The sequence below is a fragment of the Lucilia sericata genome, unplaced genomic scaffold (assembly GCF_015586225.1).
Source record: "Lucilia sericata isolate MDLA Ls3-8-SP2 unplaced genomic scaffold, ASM1558622v1 Contig000048F_arrow, whole genome shotgun sequence".
In the NCBI taxonomy this organism is placed as follows: domain Eukaryota; kingdom Metazoa; phylum Arthropoda; class Insecta; order Diptera; family Calliphoridae; genus Lucilia; species Lucilia sericata.
This window is the reverse complement of record NW_023994085.1, coordinates 995,662-1,021,111: the sequence shown is the minus strand read 5'-3', so window position 1 is coordinate 1,021,111 and position 25,450 is coordinate 995,662. Positions and strand designations below refer to the sequence as shown.

Below are 25,450 nucleotides of genomic sequence, written 5' to 3'. Positions count from 1 at the left end.
ACATCGTTGAAAATCTGTCGAAGAACTTTAGCAGCTGTGAAAGCTTTTCACTTCTTCTATTCTTGCTCTTTGTTCTCGTATACTGAAACAATATTTTTTTGTGTTTTTACTCACTGGAAAGTTTATAGAGTCGCCCCAATAAGGCTGTTTGCCCAATTACACACAATAAGACTTTAGTATGATTTTTCTCTTCCGTTGCAAACAGTTGGCTGGTGTACGTTTTTAATGCCATCAAAAGGATTTTGAACAAAAAGAAAAAAAATTATGAAAAATAAATACACAGATTTTAAGTGCTACTAAACGGTTGAGATTGAAGAGGAGATGAAAAAAGCCACAATAATTATTTGCAAAAAAAATTAAATTTAAATTTAAAAAAGAAAAAAATCAAATATGAAAAATTTAAATAGTAAAACGGCAATGTGCATTAATGAATTCTTTAATAAATGTGTAGTGTAAAAAGCAAAGAAAAAAATTAACAAATATTTTTTAGTATATCGTAAATAAAAGTCAAAGAAAAATGTATATTTGAGAGAAAAAATATAAAGTTTATATATTTATATCTATGTATCCACTCGTATTTCTATAAGTTTTCCTCTACCTACGTACGCTTTTTGTGGTTATCGAAACAAGAAAAAATATGAAAAAATAAGCAAAAAAACAAGAAAAGAATCTATGTAAATTTCATAGCTCCGGAACACAAAAAAAAAAAAAAAAAATAATATCGAATTATAGAGTAGAGGAATTTTTGTGCTTACGGTGGAACGTACATTCAACTGCTGCCAGCCACTGAAGAAGATAATAATGTCCGTAATGAAATCGGTCGTTGCCATTAATGATCATCATCATCTTCGTCGTCAGAATAATAGAATCATCATAATCGAGTAAATCTATTAAAGTTCAAATAATAATTTCTAATACAATTAAAAATATTGTGAAAAGTGAAAAAACAACCAACAAACGAACGAACGGATAAAGAAAGAAAATATTGAAAAAAGTGCGTTACGCACTCTTTTTGAATATGGCTGCTAATGTTTAGTTTAGTTGAGTTGAGTTACTCTAGAATTCTCTCCAAACAAAAAATGTATGGAGGAGAAAAAGAAGTTTGCTAAATGATTTTATTGAGGAAATAAGTATTTAGCAGGCTGGTGGCTGACTGGCTGCTGTTTTTAAAACGGATACCAACGGAAAATAATCAAAGTAAAACACCTGCTTCATACTCTCCAAATACACATTTTGTTTCTATTTATTTCTCTCTCCCGCTCTCTCACCATTACTTTTATTCTCATTCTCTTTTTTTTTTTATTAATTTCTGAATCATCTTCCCATCCCCCACTATTAAACGTAACGAGACTCTATTCGGAAAAGCTCTTTCATCGGCTAGAAGCAGCAGCGACAACAACAACAACATCAACTACAATAAATACCACCACAGTTCACCCCCTAAAAATACAAAAACAAACTTTAACCAAAACCACCCACTCAGCAAAACTTTCACGTACAAACATTTAAAGCATCTTGATTTTTTCATTTCTTTTGTTCCATTCTTTTCACCCAGCGCATGTTTTATGCGTTGCGGTCGGTCGGGACTTTAAGCGAAATTCAATTGAAATATAAAGAAATATTAATTGTTTTAAACAGATTCAATACGAAACATAAATAAAATCACATGTCTACGCATCCATAGACATTTCTACAAAAAGTATTTTTATTATCAACGAACCGAAAAAATACGAAAAAATAGAAGTTCGATAAAAACAAATAATTTTGAATATGAAAAGCTTTCTTTAGTCTACCAAATGCATAGATTTTTTTATTGCATTTGGCCTTTACTCACTTTTAATTCTTTCTCTCTTTGTACATTGTGTATGAATTGTTTCCTTTTTTAAAAGTTAACAAAAAAAAAAAAAAAAATAATAAAACAATTGTGCAAAAATATTTAAATACAACAACCTCTAAGAATGAATGAAATGGATTTTAATGGTGTTTCTCAAAATAAATAATAAAAAAAAAATCGCACAAAAAATAAATTCATACAGATGTACATTAGACTGCTACAATATTGTACGAACGAAATTATTCCCAAAAAGGTTGTTTGGATACATATTTGACCTTTGGGAACAACAAGTTCACAAAATAGGTACGATGGCATGGAAATAGCCCATTGATTCTATTCCTTTTTTGAAAATTATTCTAAAATCTTGTTTTTAAATCGCTTGTATGGAACTTATCTTTTGTTCAGTTCAAAATTTAGCTTAAGATATCTCGAAAAAAGAAGAATATTTAATACAAGTTAATACTTTAATAACTTTTGTCCCTTATTGGTTATCGCAAGACAAAGCCCTTAAGAAATATTTACGTGAACTTTATACAGAAATTGGGGTCAAAATTTAATATTAATTTTTCTCATCTTTTGAGCCAGTCTAATGTTTATATACACATATGATTCAATAAGAATAGCCAACAACAAAAATAATTCTTACTATTGTTATTATTACACAACAAACTAAACTAAAATTAAACATTAAAAAAGTAGAAAAAAATTAAAAATACTTGTGGTCCTAAATATTTAGTGTAGTGAGTGAGTGAGTGTGTGCAAGTATGACGAGGTATAGTTTTCAAATTCAGTAAAAACAAATAAAATTAAAATAACAAAACTTTTCATCGACATTTATTTTATTTCGTTTGCGTATTTATTTTAAACCAAAGAATAATTTTTAAACATTTAAGTTTTTTATTGTTTATCGTTTGTTTTTGTCCATTTCGTTGGAGTAAAAGTGGCAATTATTATGTTAAAGTTGTTGTAGGTAGTTGTTGTCATTGCTGCTCATTCTTTTGGCAAATATGCGTGTGTACGTATATATGTCATGTCCGAGCAATTCTAACAATTCCTTCTCTCAGACTCAAAGTAACTACAAAACAACAAATTATTAAATAAGGTAAGTGAACTTTTTTTATTAAATAGTTTATTTCTTGTACTATAGATAAAGATTTTGCTAATCGTACACTATATTGGTGATGGTTTGGGTTTTAATTGTTTACTGCATACAGTGTTTCCCGGTTTGATAAATATTTAGTTTAATGTAGTAATCCAATTGAGGAAGGAACAAATTTTATGGAGCTCTATCCAACAAACGACTCGAACATTTAACAGATTTCGATTTCCAGTCTTTAATTTTTTAAAATTTGGTATATTATTTGTAATTCAATTAAATATAGAACAAAGAAACAAAATGTTAAATTTCTTTCGGTTCAAAAGAATATTACATTTACCAGGAATGGAAAATTTAAATTTGAAATTTAACATAACATAACATAACATAACACATAACAAGAGGAGTACTTTTTAGGTTTTAAAGTACTAAACCAATTTCTCGATAAACTTACTCTACAGATTAAACAAGAGTAGTCTCTCGTAGACTATAGACTAGACTATAGAGTAGACTGTAGACTAGACTATAGACTAGACTGTAGACTAGACTATAAACTAGACTATAGACTGGACTATACACTAGACTGGACTATAGACTAGACTATAGACTATAGACTATAGACTAGACTATAGACTAGACTATAGACTAGACTATAGACTAGACTATAGACTAGACTATAGACTAGACTATAGACTAGACTATAGACTAGACTATAGACTAGACTATAGACTAGACTATAGACTAGACTATAGAATAGACTATAGACTAAACTATAGACTACACTATAGACTAAGCTAGACATACTATCTTAAAAATAGTTCACTCAATCTACAAAAACGTCAGTGGTTAACTTTTGTGCATGGAAAGAAAATCTTTAAAACTCCAGCTTTGTTTCAACATAAATAAAAAATACATCAAGATTTCAAAAACTTTTGATTCTAAAAGGCGTAATGTTTACATAATCTGGAAATTTGACTTATTTTCTGATGTTCAAAATCGGACTCCTGCAATATAATTTTGTTTGTTTTAGTAGTAGTATAGATAAATTTATTTTGTTTTTCTTTATTTTGGATAAATAGCAGTAGTGATTGTACAAAAAATCCATTTAGTTTTATGCGTAAAATTTAATTGAATATTTTAATTGTGCGTTGGTTGTACGTACAAACATATTTTTAACTTTAATTGGTATTTTCATCATGATTTTCATTACAGTTTTCAACTATTTTCTAGTTTGTTTGAGAAAATTGTGGACCTAAATTTGTTTATATTGAATTTTTTTCAAATGAATCATTTGAATTATTTTAATACATTTTGCTAATTTTAATTGTCGAATATTTCGTTTGTATGAATTTCATATTTAAATGAAAAGTAGGTGAAAGCACTTTCAATAATGAACTGATCAAGAGATAAAACTAAACATATAATTTGCAGAAGTAAACAAATAGTGCAATACTTTTAACTAAAAATATAACGTTTTAAGCTAAACTGGTTTAAGGTCATTTTATTAAATTTTTAAATTTTAAATAACTGTGTTATGATCATATACTTATTTGGGAAAAGTAATCCTAATTTAAATCAGTTTAAATGTTATAATATTCAAATTAAAAAAACATACATTTTAGTTGTGACATTATTTAAATAAGCAAAATTATGTATGTGAGTAAGTAAATTATACAATTATTAAACCATTTCAAAATTTATGAGAGAAATATTTATAATGATGTCACATAGTGTATCCGTTTTAAATCCAGTAAAATGCATCTTATCTTTTTGTCTCACTGGTTGTTATCAAAGATACTTCTAAATACAAACATATGGATGTTTGTTTGTGTTTATATAAGTATACATAGTTTCCCAGCTAACACAATAATTTGGTTCCATTCCAAATCATTCAGAATTAATGATTATTTTGCATTTTTAATTTTTGGCCCGTTTGTATTTTAGGTGATTTCCAAATATTTTGATTATACGCTACTGTGTAACCTGATTTTGTTAAATCACATGAAAAAATTGATTTTATTTTTGAGGTTAACATATCGAGGATATGAAATTCTAGTTTGCCATAGTCGGACGTCTCGAAAGTTTAATTTTTCAATATTATCAGTAAACAGTCAACAATTTATTAAATATTTTTTTCCTAAACTATTGGAACTATTTACTAAGGACAGTATTAAATAAGTTACACAGATGAGAAGAAACACATGCAATAATCTCAAGCTTTGAGCTACTGTAACTCACGGAGTTCTTGACCGTTAAAAATTGTGTGTAAAATACTATCAAATAGCACTAACATTACGATCGGAAGGCATTGGTTTTAAAAGTTGGGTAACTTCACATGAAATTCCGGATATGTATTTGAAATCAAAGACGATCTGTCGGTTGAAAGCCAAATAAGGACCACACGGGAGGAGCTAGTGGTCTAAAATTTTCCTGAAATATAATATTCCCAAACACACATTAAAGACCCTATTTTGAAAATAATCCTTATGTTCATTTTGACATGGATATAAGTAAGGATTGATCGATAAATTTATTTATATATATTTATATGATTCGACAAATATAACACATATACTTTATATACATATGTATGTATACTTTTATACACATTAGCATTTTTGTTTGCTGGGTTCCAGTATAAACATCGTCTTATATGAACAAGAAAATGTATGTTTGCTGTAGTTCGCACAGAAATGTGACTCGTAAGTGTTTACGTATAAACAGATAAACATTAATATATTCATACAACATATTGGACAATCTTAAAATCCTGTACAGTGGATGGATCAGTGTGTATATGTGTGTTTGTTAATATTTGTATAAATGTATTGATGATGCTACATCAATATTTTGTTTGCCGGTTTCCAAATTGTACATCAACAATATTCTCATTTACATTAAATGTTTGTATTTTATGCCACACAATACACAAGCAAATAAAGTAAATCTACTACTTACTAATATATATGTATGTATTTATGTGATATATTTAATGTGACGCTTTAAAATAATCTTATCTTTTACTCTCACGCTAGGTCTGTCGGTTTGTCTGTCTGTCTGTTTGATTGGTTTTGGTTTAACACTTTCGTTTAGTTTTTAGTCTTAATCAGAAAGTTTTAAAAACTGGACGTTTTTCTTAGATTTGTTTTAAGAATTGTATTGTTTTCCAAATGAATGTTTTAGTAATTTATAAAAGATTCATAACTGTTAATAATAATGAGCAAATGTTGAATTATTTAATTTTTTTAATAACTATAAATATTTGTGAAGTAAGTAAGATTTATTTAAAGGTGATAACTGAAATATAAAAATGTTGTGGTTTTAATTTTGTTATTTGCGGAAAAAAGAATTTTGGTGAAAATCAAAATTTAATTTTAACGGATTAACAATCAACAATCGTCCCTAAAAAATAGATTTTAGAAGGAGAATTTTAATAAACAGGCAAATTTTTAATAAAAACGCTGAAAATTAAATAAGGAAATTTTTCATATTAGATTTGATTATATATTTTCACCCAAAAAATCGATTTTTGAAAGGAAATATGAGTGATTATAATGTGTTTTAATAAAGTTAGAAAATATTTAATGTTTTTGGAAAAACGAAGTTAAAAATGAGATATCACAAAATATGGTCCATTTTTATGGGCGATCGCTGATTCAGAAAATGAGAAAATATGAGTGATTACAAGTTTAGAACTATTTTTAATGAAATGCATTGATACCTTATCGATTTAAATTACATTAAAGTTATACCCCTATTGAACAAATCTTCTTTCATTTAATAATTTGTTTTTCCTAATAATATTTTCGCTCATTGTTGGCAACTACTACCTGGCATCCCTTAAGTGATGATGCATTGCCAAAGATAATGACATGAGAACGAAGGTGATGATGTATGTATGTTTGATGGCGATGATGATATCAATATGATTGTGTGGTGACAATATTGACAAGTATGACCATACAAACGTGCACTCTGAACAATCTCTACCACATTCTCAAACATACATTCCGTTTTATCTGATGTCACAAATAACGGCGTTAAGTGCAAAAATAATAAAAAAACGACAACGACATCAGGAACAAGACAAAGAAATGAAATCTCTTTCATTTGCAATTGATTCAAGTGCTCCTTAGACATGTCGATATTGTGGGTCTACATTGATTACAACAATGGAAAGTTTGTTAGCTGGTGTTGGTTAATGGCGATGATGATGTTTATGCTTGCGCTGCTAACGATGTAGCCAGCATGATGATAAAAATAATTATTGTGCTCTTCATGATATTGCTGTTGACATCTTTAGTTAGTGTTAGTGTAGTTGTTGCTTTTATTATTATTGTCCATCCATCCATTCAACCAACCATTGAGATTACTTACGTGTTGTTGTTGTTGTTGCTCCACAAGTACTATTTCAATATTGTCGTTGTAAATTGTTTAGCATATTTACAGGTGCCCATTTGCCACTTCCTTATCTGCTAAAGGACATTTTCGTTATTAACATTACTCGTTTCATTGTTTTATAATACAGATAAATAAGTACAATAGTATGAACCTAATTTGTATTGAGAATTTTTAAGAAAAACAAAAATGTCTCAATAATGTTTTATCGATTTTAAAGAGAAAATATGGATGATCTAAAAAAATACTTTTTTAATTTTAACACAAGTTAGTTTTAGACACTCATGAACAAATTAAGGGGCATCCAAAGAGAATTTATGTACATTTGGGCATCTCTAATGCACATATACATATGTCCATACATACGTACATATTTTACAAGTGATTGACCTGAAATGTATCATCTCATTAAACTCAGTAAATGTTCCAACAATTGAGATAAATACTCCTTTCAATAAGCGTTCAATTTAAAAAAGTAAGCAAATCATTAACCAAATTTTTTGTTGTAATAAATCATGCAATGCAAAAAGTTAGAATAGACCTAGATAGATAGATAGATAGATAGATAGATAGATAGATAGATAGATAGATAGATAGATAGATAGATAGATAGATAGATAGATAGGTAGATAGATAGATAGATAGATAGATAGATAGATAGATAGATAGATAGATAGATAGATAGATAGATAGATAGATAGATAGATAGATAGATAGATAGATAGATAGATAGATAGATAGATAGATAGATAGATAGATAGATAGATAGATAGATAGATAGATAGATAGATAGATAGATAGATAGATAGATAGATAGATAGATAGATAGATAGATAGATAGATAGATAGATAGATAGATAGATAGATAGATAGATAGATAGATAGATAGATAGATAGATAGATAGATAGATAGATAGATAGATAGATAGATAGATAGATAGATAGATAGATAGATAGATAGATAGATAGATAGATAGATAGATAGATAGATAGATAGATAGATAGATAGATAGATAGATAGATAGATAGATAGATAGATAGATAGATAGATAGATAGATAGATAGATAGATAGATAGATAGATAGATTTCATTTTAAAGGATTTTTTCCATATAACGAGCATTCCTGACAATTCCATTATTTTAACCGATAAACACTGTATCCAATAGCGATTATCTTACTTACCGTCTATATAGTAAAGAATCAAAAAAATTTTCAGTTTCTTTCTAATACAATTCAAAAAAGCTTTTGAGCATTATATTAAAATCTAAAATATCTCTCTATAGTATTTCCCTTTAAATTTTTCGTTGATACTTATTAGATTACATATTTAAAACCAGTTAATTATATTTAGAAAATTGTAAGTGATTTAAATATTTACGATTAATTCATAATTCTTATCGTTTCAGATTAAATGTTTCATTATCAGCAACTTGAAGCACAACTACCAAAAAGAACCAATGTTAAATTTAGTATTTCCTAACGCACCAAACCCTACAAAGTATTAAGAGATCCAATCGGCTTCAATATTTACGTAGAAATATAAAATTTTTTTATTTAAATTTAGAAGCATAAGCAATAAGCCAATCAACAAGTAGCTTAAGATTAAAAGACTTAAACAAATTTAGGTGAGTTGCAGCTTTAAATACAAAGAGATTTGATTGTTTTAATATATTTTTTTATTTTCTCAAATATTTAGAATGTCTTGTACAGTATCAGAACTGCCGTCAGGATGTCGTTTGCGCGGCATGAGCTCATCGTCACAGCAACAACAACACAATACCAGCAACACTGGCAGCAGTGGTGGCAATGGATCTGGTGGTGGCGGCGGTGGTGTTGGAGTCGGCATAGTTAGCAGTAGCGGAGGAAATGGTCGAAGTAGTGGTGTTGTAGATGTTACAAATACGGGAGGTATTCATATAGGAGGTATGTTAACTTCAACAAGTGCAATGGGAACAACGACAAATAGTGGTTTAACAGATGCAACAACTCCACTTCAACGTCAACAACAACAATCACAAAAACCATGTTGTTTCTGTTGGTGTTGCTGCTGTTCGTGTTCGTGGGCAAAATGGTAAGTTGTGTTCGTGACAATTAAAATCTTTCTTTTTTCCTTTTGTTTTATATAAAAACGAACTTTGATATATTTAGATGTTTATAGAATTTCTAAAAACATTTAAAGCTATTTTCAAAATTATATAAATCCGGCCATTTTAAGATATATTTCTAAACAATTCTGTTTAGAAACATATCTTAATTCCTCTATAGAGGAAAAAGGAGACCATTTCTCATTTTCTATATTTCATTCAAACGAAAAATATGAAATTTGGTAACCTTCCAATTAAACAGATTTTCAGTGTGTAATTTCCTACACATTTTAATACCTTTCATTTAATACATAACTTCTATAATGATCGTTATATAACGATTGGAAAAAATTTTAAAAAATACCTTGTATTTGGTACCTTCCTAATGTTCTTCTGTATTTGTTGTCGGTGTCTGTGACTGAAACGATTTGATTAGATTCGTTTTATAGATGGATGAGTTTTATTAAGTAGATTTTGCTTTATACATACATCACATGTCCACACCCAACAAACATGGAGATTTGATCTTTAAATAAGAAATCTAAATGCTTGACAAAGCTCAACAATTTTTTCGCTAGACTATAGACTAGCCTATAGATTAGACTAGACTAGACTATAGACTAGACTATAGACTAGACTATAGACTAGACTATAGACTAGACTATAGACTAGACTATAGACTAGACTATAGACTAGACTATAGACTAGACTATAGACTAGACTATAGACTAGACTATAGACTAGACTATAGACTAGACTATAGACTAGACTATAGACTAGACTATAGACTAGACTATAGACTAGACTATAGACTAGACTATAGACTAGACTATAGACTAGACTATAGACTAGACTATAGACTAGACTAGACTAGACTATAGACTAGACTATAGACTAGACTATAGACTAGACTATAGACTAGGCTATAGACTAGACTATAGACTAGACTATAGACTAGACTATAGACTAGACTATAGACTAGACTATAGACTAGACTATAGACTAGACTATAGACTAGACTATAGACTAGACTATAGACTAGACTATAGACTAGACTATAGACTAGACTATAGACTAGACTATAGACTAGACTATAGACTAGACTATAGACTAGACTATAGACTAGACTATAGACTAGACTATAGACTAGACTATAGACTAGACTATAGACTTGACTATAGACTAGACTATAGACTAGACTATAGACTAGACTATAGACTATACTATAGACTAGACTATAGACTAGACTATAGACTAGACTATAGACTAGACTATAGACTAGACTATAGACTAGACTATAGACTAGACTATATACTAGACTATAGACTAGACTATAGACTAGACTATAGACTAGACTATACACTAGACTATAGACTAGACTATAGCCTAGACTATAGACTAGACTATAGACTAGACTATAGACTAGACTATAGACTAGACTATATACTAGACTATAGACTAGACTATAGACTAGACTATAGACTAGACTATAGACTAGACTATAGACTATACTAGACTAGACTATAGACTAGACTATAGACTAGACTATAGACTAGACTATAGACTAGACTATAGACTAGACTATAGACTAGACTATAGACTAGACTATAGACTAGACTATAGACTAGACTATAGACTAGACTATAGACTAGACTATAGACTAGACTATAGACTAGACTATAGACTAGACTATAGACTAGACTATAGACTAGACTATAGACTAGACTATAGACTAGACTATAGACTAGACTATAGACTAGACTATAGACTAGACTATAGACTAGACTATAGACTAGACTATAGACTAGACTATAGACTAGACTATAGACTAGACTATAGACTAGACTATAGACTAGACTATAGACGACTATGACTAGACTATAGACTAGACTATAGACTAGACTATAGACTAGACTATAGACTAGACTATAGACTAGACTATAGACTAGACTATAGACTAGACTATAGACTAGACTATAGACTAGACTATAGACTAGACTATAGACTAGACTATAGACTAGACTATAGACTAGACTATAGACTAGACTATAGACTAGACTAGAGACTAGACTATAGACTAGACTATAGACTAGACTATAGACTAGACTATAGACTAGACTATAGACTAGACTATAGACTAGACTATAGACTAGACATAGACTAGACTATAGACTAGACTATAGACTAGACTATAGACTAGACTATAGACTAGACTATAGACTAGACTATAGACTAGACTATAGACTAGACTAGACTAGACTATAGACTAGACTATAGACTAGACTATAGACTAGACTATAGACTAGACTATAGACTAGACTATAGACTAGACTATAGTCTAGACTATAGACTAGACTATAGACTAGACTATAGACTAGACTATAGACTAGACTATAGACTAGACTATAGACTAGACTATAGACTAGACTATAGACTAGACTATAGACTAGACTAGACTATAGACTAGACTATAGACTAGACTAGACTATAGACTAGACTATAGACTAGACTATAGACTAGACTATAGACTAGACTATAGACTAGACTATAGACTAGACTATAGACTAGACTATAGACTAGACTATAGACTAGACTATAGACTAGACTATAGACTAGACTATAGACTAGACTATAGACTAGACTATAGACTAGACTATAGACTAGACTATAGACTAGACTATAGACTAGACTATAGACTAGACTATAGACTAGACTATAGACTAGACTATAGACTAGACTATAGACTAGACTATAGACTAGACTATAGACTAGACTATAGACTAGACTATAGACTAGACTATAGACTAGACTAGACTAGACTATAGACTAGACTATAGACTAGACTATAGACTAGACTATAGACTAGACTATAGACTAGACTATAGACTAGACTATAGACTAGACTATAGACTAGACTATAGACTAGACTATAGACTAGAGACTATAGACTAGACTATAGACTAGACTATAGACTAGACTATAGACTAGACTATAGACTAGACTATAGACTAGACTATAGACTAGACTATAGACTAGACTATAGACTAGACTATAGACTAGACTATAGACTAGACTATAGACTAGACTATAGACTAGACTATAGACTAGACTATAGACTAGACTATAGACTAGACTACTATAGACTAGACTATAGACTAGACTATAGACTAGACTATAGACTAGACTATACTAGACTATAGACTAGACTATAGACTAGACTATAGACTAGACTATAGACTAGACTATAGACTAGACTATAGACTAGACTATAGACTAGACTATAGACTAGACTATAGACTAGACTATAGACTAGACTATAGACTAGACTATAGACTAGACTATAGACTAGACTATAGACTAGACTATAGACTAGACTATAGACTAGACTATAGACTAGACTATAGACTAGACTATAGACTAGACTATAGACTAGACTATAGACTAGACTATAGACTAGACTATAGACTAGACTATAGACTAGACTATAGACTAGACTATAGACTAGAGATAGACTAGACTATAGACTAGACTATAGACTAGACTATAGACTAGACTATAGACTAGACTATAGACTAGACTATAGACTAGACTATAGACTAGACTATAGACTAGACTATAGACTAGACTATAGACTAGACTATAGACTATAGACTAGACTATAGACTAGACTATAGACTAGACTATAGACTAGACTATAGACTAGACTATAGACTAGACTATAGACTAGACTATAGACTAGACTATAGAATAGACTATAGAATAGACTATAGAATAGACTATAGAATAGACTATAGACTAGACTATAGACTAGACTATAGACTAGACTATAGACTAGACTATAGACTAGACTATAGACTAGACTATAGACTAGACTATAGACTAGACTATAGACTAGACTATAGACTAGACTATAGACTAGACTATAGACTAGACTATAGACTAGACTATAGACTAGACTATAGACTAGACTATAGACTAGACTATAGACTAGACTATAGACTAGACTATAGACTAGACTATAGACTAGACTATAGACTAGACTATAGACTAGACTATTGACTAGACTATAGACTAGACTATAGACTAGACTTTAGACTAGACTATAGACTAGACTATAGACTAGACTATAGACTAGACTATAGACTAGACTATAGACTAGACTATAGTCTGTTATTAGTATGTAAATTACATATTTATCAACATTTTTTAATTTAGAAAAAGTACCTAAATTGTTGGGGCGTATCGCGGTATTTTTCAATGTCAAAAAATGAAAAAAGTGAAAAATGTACTAAAGTACTGAATTTTCTATGCCTGCGAGGGTCTCTAGTGTGTATGTATGAATTTTTCTGCGTGTGTACAAAGAAATGTAAATGAAACACAATACGATGATGCTCCATGAAACGGATTCAATAACAAATAGACTTTTTCCTGATGTCTTGCTTTTGTTAATATTTTTATTTAGTGTATGACATTTTGTGTTTGTTTTTGATGATTTTGTTTACACAATTATACTTACATAAATAGTTTAGGTCATAACGTCACTAATTTTTTTCCATATTGGTCATGTTTTTGGCAGAAAGGCTATATTATACATTGATCTCCTGCAATGAAATGTTTGCTTTTACGTTTTCCTTAAACACATTTTGAACCAATTAAAAAAAAAACATTTTATTATTTAAAAGCTGAAATTTAGTGCATATACCAGTCCATAGTCTGGTCAATTGACTAATTCATAGGCTAGTCCCTATACTAGTTAATAGACTTGACCATAAATGTTCATGAAATTGCGCCTAAAACACCTTTAAAATTATATAAAAAGTTTAAAGGGCAAATAATAAATCGAGAAGTACTTTTACATATGTATATGTGTGTATTATTTCGAGTAAAAGTTATTACTTCTCCAAGAACATACATACATATGTATACCGAAATTCGTTTAAAACGATTTAGTTGTTATGTTTCGGTTATATAATTTATATATACTTTTTAGAATTTAAAAGTAAAATATTTGTAAATATGATTGTAACTACATGCATTTTTAAGCATTCTGTGAATGCCCCAAATATACATATGTATGTATACACAAATATGTTTACAAATAAATGTATGTTTGTGTGTATATATTTAACATTCCTAGATATTGACCATCACACACTTTAAAATCGTTTTGTTAAAGAATTTCAAATGATGTGTAGAGATTTAGAATTGCGTGGTCTCTTTTGTAAACTCTTACAAACTCTCTCGTACAAATTTTACACTTTACTCTCTATGTATGACCGAGTAAAACTCATTCATACATTTACTCACTTGTGTATCTCATTTTCATAAGTTTCCAAATTTCCACAATTCTCCGGTTAAAGCTTTTAGTGTATTCATCCTTTGAAATTTTCTTATTTTCTTTTTGTTTTCCTTTATTAACATTTTATTAGATTTAAATGGCAATGCCACGAAATAAATAATATATTAACTAAAAACTTTTAGGCGGCAAGCTTTCATTTATAGGGTGAATAAATCTTTAAGCTTTCAAGTTTAAGTTTGTAAGCTTTTGGCCCTAAACTTTTACAAATTCATTCATAAAAGTTTTACGTTGCAACGTGGATAAACAACGCCAATGTGTTGTTGTGTCCAAAAGAAGTGTCTACCAAGAATGTTTATGAATTAAATTTTTCTTAATACAAGATTTTTGTTGCCATTTTTAAATATTTTATTAATTTTTGTCATTCATATGGATTTTTTGTGCATTTTAAATATTCTATACTAAAAGTTTCGGTACATGTGAGTACGTCTGTGTATTTCTAATAAAATAATAAAAAGAGCTTTTTGTTGTTGTTACCGCTGCTGCTACTGTTGATGTTGTGCAAATAAATTTATATTTTATATTCCACATACGCCTGGTTGTACCGACTTTATTTCAGTTGTATTTTACCGCTGTCGTGTACAAGTTGATCTCTTCTTTTCCCTGTTTTTGTTCGCATTTTAAAAGTTTGTTTCTTTTAAAGTTTTGTATTGTTTTCTTCATTTCCGTCCGACTTTTTAAATGTTGTGCTTGACAAAACCCAATGAAAGAAAAACAACAAAAAATGTTTATTTATTGAATTTGTGGTTATTTGTGTTTGTGAGTGTGTGTGTTTTTAAATGTGTTTGGAATTTTGAATTTTCACAAACAATGTTTGATTGCTGTTGGCTTTGCTTCTTTGCATAAATATTTAATAAAAATGCAGATGTTGGTCAAGAAAAAAATGTGCGCCATGACATGTGTTCTTAAATATGTATGAACATGCAATTTTGTTCAAAATAAATTTTTAATAAACAATATGAATAAACAAGAAAAAACAAAAAACTAAACAAGAAAATCTCATGGAATAAACTAAATAAAAGTTTTAGTGAAATAACTTAATAAAACTCAAAATGAAAATAATAATTTAATCGTCTTTAAAGTTTTAAATGCTAAATTTATTTAATATATGTAAAACGACTAAAATCATCAATTATGTATTTATGTACTTTACTTGCTTGCAGAAAACATAATTATTTATAACAGCATTTCGTAGTATTTTTCAGTGATTTTTTTCTTTCTTTCTTTTATGAATAATAAAAATTTGTGTACGTAAATAAAATTAACCACAATTGATTACACACTAAATGTGAATTCTAATAATAAATAATAATAACACTTTTCTATGTACATTGTGCATATGTGTGATTACTAATATTTGATGTATGATTATAAAGTACTACTACGTGGGTATTTTAGTCATCAAAGTAATCAATTAACCTGTTACACGATTAATCATATTATATATAGATACATATATGTATGTATACCGCATTTGATATATATTATCTACATATGTATATAAACTGTTGCTGATATTGTATACTTCCGCAGCAGACGGTCGTAATAAATACTTCCTTCCATTTAATTTAATAGACACATTTTAAACAATGTTTTTCAAATGATATTTGATCTTTATTTAATTAATTAGTGATATTGGCATTCAAGGATTTTCATAAAATTTAAATATTTTGCAATTATATAAGAATTTTATCAGTTTAGTAAAAATATCTATTAGATTTATTTTAAAAGGGAAAATATAATTTGAAGCTCAAATTAATTTGAAAAAGTAAAAATTTTCAGATTATATAATCGGCTTTTTTAAGTGCAATACCTCCTACTAGAAACCTGTCGCGAATTTTATTTAGACCCAACTCCGAAATTGTGGTTGTAATTGACCTGCTTTTATCCTTTAACGGTTCATATTTTAGAACTAAAAGCCTATTCTATCCTTTATTAAAAATATAAAAATATGAAATAATCCAAGTCCTCATAGATAGCGGAATCGATTTTTCCATGTTCATCTGTCTGTCTATCTGTGTGTACTAATGTCGAAGTGCTTTACGCGAGCACCTGACGTGTTGACCTATTTCACGGTGGTCTTTTTAAACCACTGGGTGAGCTTTTTTGACGACTCACTACCGGCCCAGTATACGTGCACTTTGCTCAAGTACTTGAGCTATTTAATTCCGGACCATTGCTGCCCCGTTGCTTAACTTCCGAGATGTAAAAATATCACTTCCGTTTACAACCACACAGATGGGATGGCCTCTGTTGAGCCCGCAACAGCACTTAGAGACGTAACCGGTAGACCGAAGTACGCATCCATCAAATAAACTGAGACTTTGTTCTTACTCACAGTGAAACACTGTGGTAAATATGGTATGGACAGAGTTTACTCTGAACATACCTGGACAAGGAAGGAAAATTCAATGGTATTACTTGTATAAGATACATTTCATCCATCACCATTCAACCCAGCACACTTTTCATTCATCCCACACAATCAATTGAGAACAACATCCGACACACTTACTCTAGGTAGGCAACGCCCGTAGGGGTATACGGGTATTTCCAACGTTTAGTCTCTCAGTCACTCCTCTGTGGGGTATCTGTTCTCATTCGGTAACAGCACCGAACTTATATATTTCACCGTGTATCAGTCTTTTAACCGCAACTTTCTCTTCCCGCGAATTTGGGTTTTTTACCCAAATTGTTTACCCTAGTACCATTAGATCATTAGAGTAAATTAGGGGAAAATTCCAACTAACTAGCTCGTCTTCTCTGGACACTTTGTGTTTATTATTATATTTCTGTGAACCGTTCTAATGTTTATTGCTCAATATACTATACAATATACTATATTAAAACAGTTTATTTAGCTCCAATATTTTGTCAAGGTTTATTGTCACTTTTTGCCTTCAAAAACTTGCAATTTTAAGAACATAATTTACATTCATTCAATAATAATAAAAACAAAAATAAATAAAAAAAAAACTTCCTTATTATTTCTTACCAAGATACTTACAAACATACATACATATATTTATGTGTGTACATATTTATAATCACTTTCAATCTATTATTCTAGACCCAAAATATATACACACTTTTGTGGCGACATCGTCACCAAGACACTTACTACTTGGAGACACTAAAATTGAACTATAGAAACAAACAAATTTGGTACTTTTTTGAATGTTTCCCTTTTTTTGGTAGAGGGGGGGGGGGGGGGGGTTGAAGTTGTAACTGTCATATATAAATGACATGTCCTTGCACAAATTTGGCCCATAACCATATTCATTATTACCGATAAATTATGTAGGTATAAACAGAAAAAAAAAAATAGTAAATAATAACAAATAAAATAGAAAGAAAAAAATCTACAGTGAAAAGAAACTTGTCAGCAGTGGAGTTGTTTGTTGAGTCAAAAAAAAAAAAGGTCACGATATTGAAACCGACAAAAAACAAAACAAGAAATGGAAATGAGTCAACAGGACTCCATTGAACGCATTTTAATTTGAATGTCTACAAAAACAATATTTGCCACTGTTGTGGTTGTGGCACCAAGGTAATACTTAGTTGTTGCTAGAAAAACGCGTGTTTTCAGGTCTACTTGTTTTTGTTTTGTATAAATAATTACGGAACTTTACTTTTTTTGTTTTGTTTTTGAGGTTTCATTAAACATAATTACCAACATTTGCACGTTGTTGCTGTTGTTGTTTATATTTATTTGTTGCTTTTCTAATTTTATGTGTATTTCTTTATTCTTTAATATACTTTGCATGTAGAACCATAAAATATCCTTTTGGCTGTTTGGTCTCAAAGTCCCTAAACACACATTTGCCACATGCCACAATACTAACTCACCTACTCACTCACCTATACACATAGATATTAAAGTGTGTAGGTGTTTGTACATGAATTTGTGAGTTTGTTTCTTGGTTTTTTTGGTTCACTTTTCATTGCCTTTGACAAAGAACATTTCTAATGTGTACAGTTGTGCTGAAAATAAGAGTATTGCAAAAAAACTTTAATATTTTGGATATGTTAATGAAAATTTGTAAACTGAAAAGTGCTTAGTGGGGTAGTTATAATCCTCCTTAAAACATACATATCATTTTTGCTACCCCACTGTTGTGTCCTATGTTAAATATTCAAGTCATTTTTTTCTTCTTTTTATAAAGGTTTATTATGAGATTATATTATTTTCCTTTGCAGTACTTCAGTTTATTTAATTATGTAATGTTATATTGTAGTTGTTGTACTAGTTTAGTTACAATTCAAAGTGTAATGAATATTTAATTAAAATGTAGCTTCAAGTATATAAATAAACAAAGAATGAAGTAGAGGGAATTATATAATACCTTCCTCCTTTTTGTAGGCATCCGTGGATGTCATGTAATAATTAACATTAGGTCATCTTAATTTTCTCTATTTTCCGTTTAATTGCTATTAAAGGGCAAAATTTCACTAAGACTAATTGTATGAACCTTTTAGATTTGTGTGTAATATTTAATAATATGTATTTATAATTGATTTTTGCCAGAGATGGACACTTAAAAACCAAACTAAAGTTTTTTGTCTGTCTCTTCGGAATCTATGGTGTGAGGATTGACTCCCTCGTAGGACAGGCACATGTTAAAATAGCTAGTCACCTGGGCAGTGGGGGTGACTAGCTTAGGGGTAACCCTGAGTGGTAGGTTAAATAGAACTGCTGGGATATTTTAAAGAAGATTTGTTTCAGAGTATTATAGTCTTCTAAAGTTTTATTCAAAGCAGATAATCTGTGAAGGTTGAAGGTCAAATATTGCAATATTTGGAAATTCTCATGTATATTACACACATACGTATATTTCATAGGATCCATGACCAATATTAAGTTAAAAGTGAAATGCATTCTATTCCATTTAAATTTTCTACGTGTATTTGTTTTTCTTTTGTGCAATTAATCGATTAATATAAATTTGAATGTTTCCTCTTATTATGCATTCCATTTAAATCTTTCAGAACGACTAAATATTGTAAATTTCTCATAATCATTTATTCATTTGTGTAATTTAAATTAATATTGTAGCTAATTTGATCAATCCATTAACTGCCAATGATTTCCACAGCCCCTGTTCCCTTTCTCTGATTTATATTCTATAATTTTAAGTTTTGACAAAGTCCAAAGTAAAATCCCATCGTTGTTACATTTACCAAACAGAAAACAAAAAAATTCAAACAAAAGAAAGAAAAAAATTATAGAAAATTTTTAAGAATCTCAAAAATGTGTATATTTTCACATGATTCAATAAAGAAATAAATTCTCGTCTATTTAGCAAATACTCGTAAAAAAAGTAATAAATAAAAATGCCCAAAATGCTGGAGAAATATTTTCTATCTCTGAAAGATGTAGTGGAAGCATCTGCAACAACAATAACAAAAATACTAGATAAATGAAAATACAACAAAAAGTGTTTGTTACTCGTACTGAGCAAGAACAACAAAAACAACACCTCATAAATTCCAAAATTAGATTTTGACAGTACAATTTAAGCACTCGAAAATCAAACATACAAAATAATTTAAAGACGCGATATGTTGTATTTAAGAACCGATAAAAACACACACACACAAGTTCCCATATACACAAATAATTTGCCATAATTAAAAATTCGATTAAAACAAAACAAAAAAGTTTCAAATAAAAAATCGAAATACGAAAAAATAACAAATTAAAAATTTAGCAAAGTGTAAATACCGTGTACGAGTATGAATGAGCATTTTATTTATTTGTATCTGTATCTTAAATATTTAAAACATAAATAGAAATTGAATAAAAAAAATAACGAAAAGAAAATCGCAAGTTTATAAAAGAACAAAAAAATAAATAGTAATAAATGTTTTACCACAATTTGCCAATCGGACAATTTCAAGACATTAATTATTAAAAAACTATTTGTGAAAGTAACGGAACATAATGGCTGAACGTTGGAAAAGTGTTGTGTCGAAATTGAAACACAGGTATGTATCTGTGTGAGCGTTGTTTGTATTTTGTCTATCCTGTTCAAGCACACAAACATATCCATTCACACTTATACTTACATACACATATGAGGTATTTTATGTCAAGAGACCCAATTTTTGAAAACGATATCTTCCGATCGGGATGAAACTTTCACCAATGTTAGTTATGATAGTAGTTTAGACTTCACAAGTGTATAAACGGGTTGAGTATTCTATGGTCTGTCTTGAAATTTTGCACAAATATTCTTCAATGAAAGGCACTATTTGGTATTGAAAATATCGGCAATATCGGTCCATACAAGTGGAATACAGCTTAAACAATCATTAATATGTTAATTAGACAGTAATAGAGTTGAAATTCTGCACCAGTCAGTCATTGGATAAAGTATGGAGGATAGGTCCCCTTCAGAAAATTATCTTAACGCTCATTACTGGCTTATTAATACGAATACACCGACGAAGATTCCTTTTTATGATTATGAAGTCGTGCTCAAGAAGTAGTTTTTAAGTTCTTTTTTGAAAGTAATTTCGAAGTTGTGAAATATAAAAATTCTAAAGAATATTTTTTAAATTTTAAAGGAAAATTTTAAACCAATTAACACTTTTTTTTACTGTAGGATAACTAGTACCTTTTACCACACACATCTTCATTTAGCTGTAATTGTATTAATAAATCGTTATTGCTAATTGCTGATAAGATAATTTTAGATTGAAAAAATAATAAAAATAAACAAAACTTTATATATCAAAACAACAAAACGGCGTCAAAACAAACTACATACTACTACTTACTATTATTATGATTTCTATTAAACAACTTCTATATTCAATGATGATGTTTATCAGTAACAAAAACAAAAATGATTTTTTCTTAATCGTATTAAATCAATAATAATAAAGCACACAAGTTCCCCAAAACCCACCGACCATCTTTCCTATCTGCTGCAATTTGTTTTATTGTCTGACTATAGGTAGACAGATCCTGTAAAGTATTCATTATTGTTTTTTTAGTTTAATTAATAAATTATTTTGAATCAAATTATTAGTTTGTATAATGTTTATAATTGTCTAAAAAATATGTATTTTTTCAAACTTTTCTTTAAAAAGGATACATTCTTTAAAGCTCTGGCAAAAGTACACTGATTGATAGAAATACATTTAATGAATGTGTTTCTGTCCCTACTCACTAGTCTGAATTGTCTGTGAACATTTAACTCCAATCTAATTTAGTTGCACACATTCATATTGATATCGAAATGATACAGTGAAAAAAGGAGAAAAAAAACATGAATTGTTATTTTAACTGATAAAACAGAAAAATAAAACATTTAACCAACACCATCACTATACATTCTAATCAGATTTAAGTACTTTCACAGTGAGGTACAAAATTATAGCATGACCTGTGTTGTGTTGTTATGTTCGATGCTCTTGACCATTTTAAGCCATTTGAAATGTTAACTAGACTATAGACTAGACTATAGACTAGACTATAGACTAGACTATAGACTAGACTATAGATTAGACTATAGACTAGACTATAGACTAGACTATAGACTAGACTATAGACTAGACTATAGACTAGACTATAGACTAGACTATAGACTAGACTATAGACTAGACTATAGACTTGACTATAGACTAGACTATAGACTAGACTATGGACTAGACTATAGACTAGACTATAGACTAGACTATAGACTAGACTATAGACTAGACTATAGACTAGACTATAGACTAGACTATAGACTAGACTATAGACTAGACTATAGACTAGACTATAGACTAGACTATAGACTAGACTATAGACTAGACTATAGACTAGACTATAGACTGGACTATAGACTGGACTATAGACTAGACTATAGACAACTATAGACTAGACTATAGACTAGACTATAGACTAGACTATAGACTAGACTATAGACTAGACTATAGACTAGACTATAGACTAGACTATAGACTAGACTATAGACTAGACTATAGACTAGACTATAGACTAGACTATAGACTAGACTATAGACTAGACCATAGACTAGACTATATACTAGACTATAGACTAGACTATAGACTAGACTAGACTATAGACTAGACTATAGACTGGACTATAGACTGGACTATAGACTAGACTATAGACAAGACTATAGACTAGACTATAGACTAGACTATAGACTAGACTATAGACTAGACTATAGACTAGACTATATACTAGACTATAGACTAGACTATAGACTAGACTATAGACTAGACTATAGACTAGACTATAGACTAGACTATAGACTAGACTACAGACTAGACTATAGACTAGACGACTATTGACCAGACTATATGCTAGACTATAGGCTAGATTACATAGGACTAGGATTTATAAATAAAAAAAGCGATTTCAATTGTTCCGACTTTTTGCTGCTATTACAGTAAACATAACTGCTGGTATTTAGCTACACCACGTTCACTTTAGATAAGACATTTAAACATAGGTACACATACACCAAAAGAGTGGGGAAGGAATAACATTGAAACACGGGAAATCCTAAAAGCTAAAATATGTTTTGATTTTCATTACAACATTTGAGTTTTCGTGCGGAAAATGTATAGTGTGTTGTTGTGTTAAAGTTTAAGTTTAATAAAAATTTTGCAAAAGCATAAATATTGAAAATAATATGCCTTGGTTTTTCTTAAATACGGTTACATTCAAGTGTGTGTTAAAATTTAATTTAAACTCCAAAGAGATTGTTTAAAAAATTGTCGATTTTTTTACATATTGTGATTTGCTTTTGTTCATTTGTCATTTTCTTTGTTTGTTTTTCACTTTCAGTTTGGCATTGAAAAACGCAGAAGACAATGCACCTACAAAACGTGATCCGGCTAGTTCTGATTTATTATTAGAAGGAGAACAGTAAGTTTTTTTTAACTTATTTTTTTTATGAAATCTTAACATAATTTGTATTTAATTGCAGGCCTTCGCTGGAGGAAATACGTAGTTGGGGACACAGTTTTGATAAACTAATGAAAAGTCAAAGTAAGTTATTATCTTGAAATTTAAGTTCGAATATATTAAAATCGGAAGTCTAGTAAGCTACCTCAGTATGCCCGTGTGTTTGTTGAAACCATTTTCCTGAGAATGACAGATATCTTTAGTATCCAAATATTAGATTATTCCATCTGTAATGCTTTCGTGTATTTACAATTAAAAATCTGAAAAATACAAACAAATACTATACAGGGGATAAACTTTAGTTGTTCGAATATTGTTTTTTTTTAATAACATAGGCAATAAAGTAATATCACAAATATTGAACTGATTTTTTTCTGTTCTGAACATAATAGATTTTTTTAAAGAAATAATAACATCAATTCTTTCTTGTTCACTTGTTGTAGGTGGTCGAAAAGTATTTCGTGATTTTCTACGTAGTGAATTTAGTGAAGAGAACATACTGTTCTGGTTGGCCTGTGAAGATCTGAAAAAAGAAATCAATGCAGAAGCAATTGAGGAAAAGGCTCGACTCATCTATGAAGATTATATATCAATATTGTCGCCCCGCGAAGTATCACTAGATGCAAGAGTACGAGAAGTAGTCAATCGCAATATGGTTGAACCGACATCACATACATTTGACGAGGCTCAAATACAAATATACACACTAATGCTCAGAGACTCATATCCCAGGTAGGTCTATTGCAGCTCCTAGGATTACATATAATTAAAATCTCTGATTTATACTTACAGATTCATAAATTCCCAAAAGTATAAAACACTCGCTCAACTGCAAGATGGCATGTCCGCATCGGGCTCCACAGCAGACAGTCCTACTTAAATGTTGCTGAAATGAACTAACAAAACCAAAACAGAAACACTGAAGAAAAACATGGGAATCAATGTCACTATACAACACAAACTGATGATCCATAAGGTTGTTGCTGCTTACAAACTAGAAAATTATAAATTTCCTACACCAAACACCCCCTACTCCCGCGCAAACCAAAAAAAGATCAGAATTTGCAAATGAAAACTATAAACAAAACAAAAACAAAAAAAAAAAACAAACTATTGCAAGCACTTTGCCTTGATCAGAATGGAGTAAAACTTAAACTTATATAAGAAACACATAATTAAAGCACAAATAGAGCAATATTTCCAATTTGTTTTTATTTTTGTTGTTTAAATTTTTAAAATACTTTTATATCGAATTGATCACTCTAGAACAAAAACAAAAAAATATATAATAATAATATATATGAAAAAAAATTAACAAAATTAGATTTATAAGCGCAACAATCGTATTATGCATTTTAAATGTTTAAAGAAAAATAATAAATAAAAATAAATTTAAATAGTTTTTATAAACTGCTTATAAATCGTAAACATTACCAAAATATTTTTTTTACTTATTTATACACATATTTGTTACTTTATTTTCGTTTAAAAGTTTTATAATTTTTATTAATTCCTTTTTATTTCTTTATTTAGCCAATAAATCTCTAGTCAAGTTATGTAAATTTTATTTAAATTTAATTTAAACTAAATAAGTATTTAAAACAACACAAACACAAAGAAAATCCAACTACATACAAAGTATAGAATATGTATTTTACTTAAACAAATTATATTAATTAATTAATTAATTATTATTACTTAGGTACTTACGTAACTCCTAAATACTTAAATAGTATAATATTATTTAAACG

General features: G+C 29.4%; 1 protein-coding gene across 2 annotated transcripts; it reads left to right on the top strand.

The window, feature by feature from the left end:
• The first annotated feature begins 73 nt into the window (after nucleotides 1-73).
• On the top strand, nucleotides 74-25,319 carry LOC119615742 (regulator of G-protein signaling 17). Of its 2 annotated transcripts, XM_037971751.1 has the most exons (8): nucleotides 176-1,197; nucleotides 2,899-2,936; nucleotides 8,737-8,955; nucleotides 9,027-9,401; nucleotides 23,580-23,660; nucleotides 23,722-23,783; nucleotides 24,143-24,431; nucleotides 24,492-25,319. In XM_037971751.1, exons 4-8 carry the CDS (start codon nucleotides 9,028-9,030, stop codon nucleotides 24,577-24,579), a joined length of 894 nt encoding a protein of 297 aa, XP_037827679.1. In that variant the 5' UTR covers nucleotides 176-1,197; nucleotides 2,899-2,936; nucleotides 8,737-8,955; nucleotide 9,027; the 3' UTR covers nucleotides 24,580-25,319. The 2 variants fall into 2 exon arrangements, with proteins under 2 accessions (XP_037827685.1, XP_037827679.1); XM_037971757.1 differs by lacking the exon at nucleotides 2,899-2,936 and having other exon boundaries at nucleotides 74-881; nucleotides 8,895-8,955.
• Nucleotides 25,320-25,450: the final 131 nt, after the last annotated feature.

Bases quoted from the DNA above. Each gene is read 5' to 3' on its own strand.
- LOC119615742 (XM_037971757.1), top strand. From the start codon at position 9,028: ATGTCTTGTACAGTATCAGAACTGCCGTCAGGATGTCGTTTGCGCGGC. The intron at 9,402-23,579 runs GTAAGTTGTGTT...TTTCACTTTCAG, and splicing joins TCGTGTTCGTGGGCAAAATG to TTTGGCATTGAAAAACGCAG. The intron at 24,432-24,491 runs GTAGGTCTATTG...TTATACTTACAG, and splicing joins CTCAGAGACTCATATCCCAG to ATTCATAAATTCCCAAAAGT.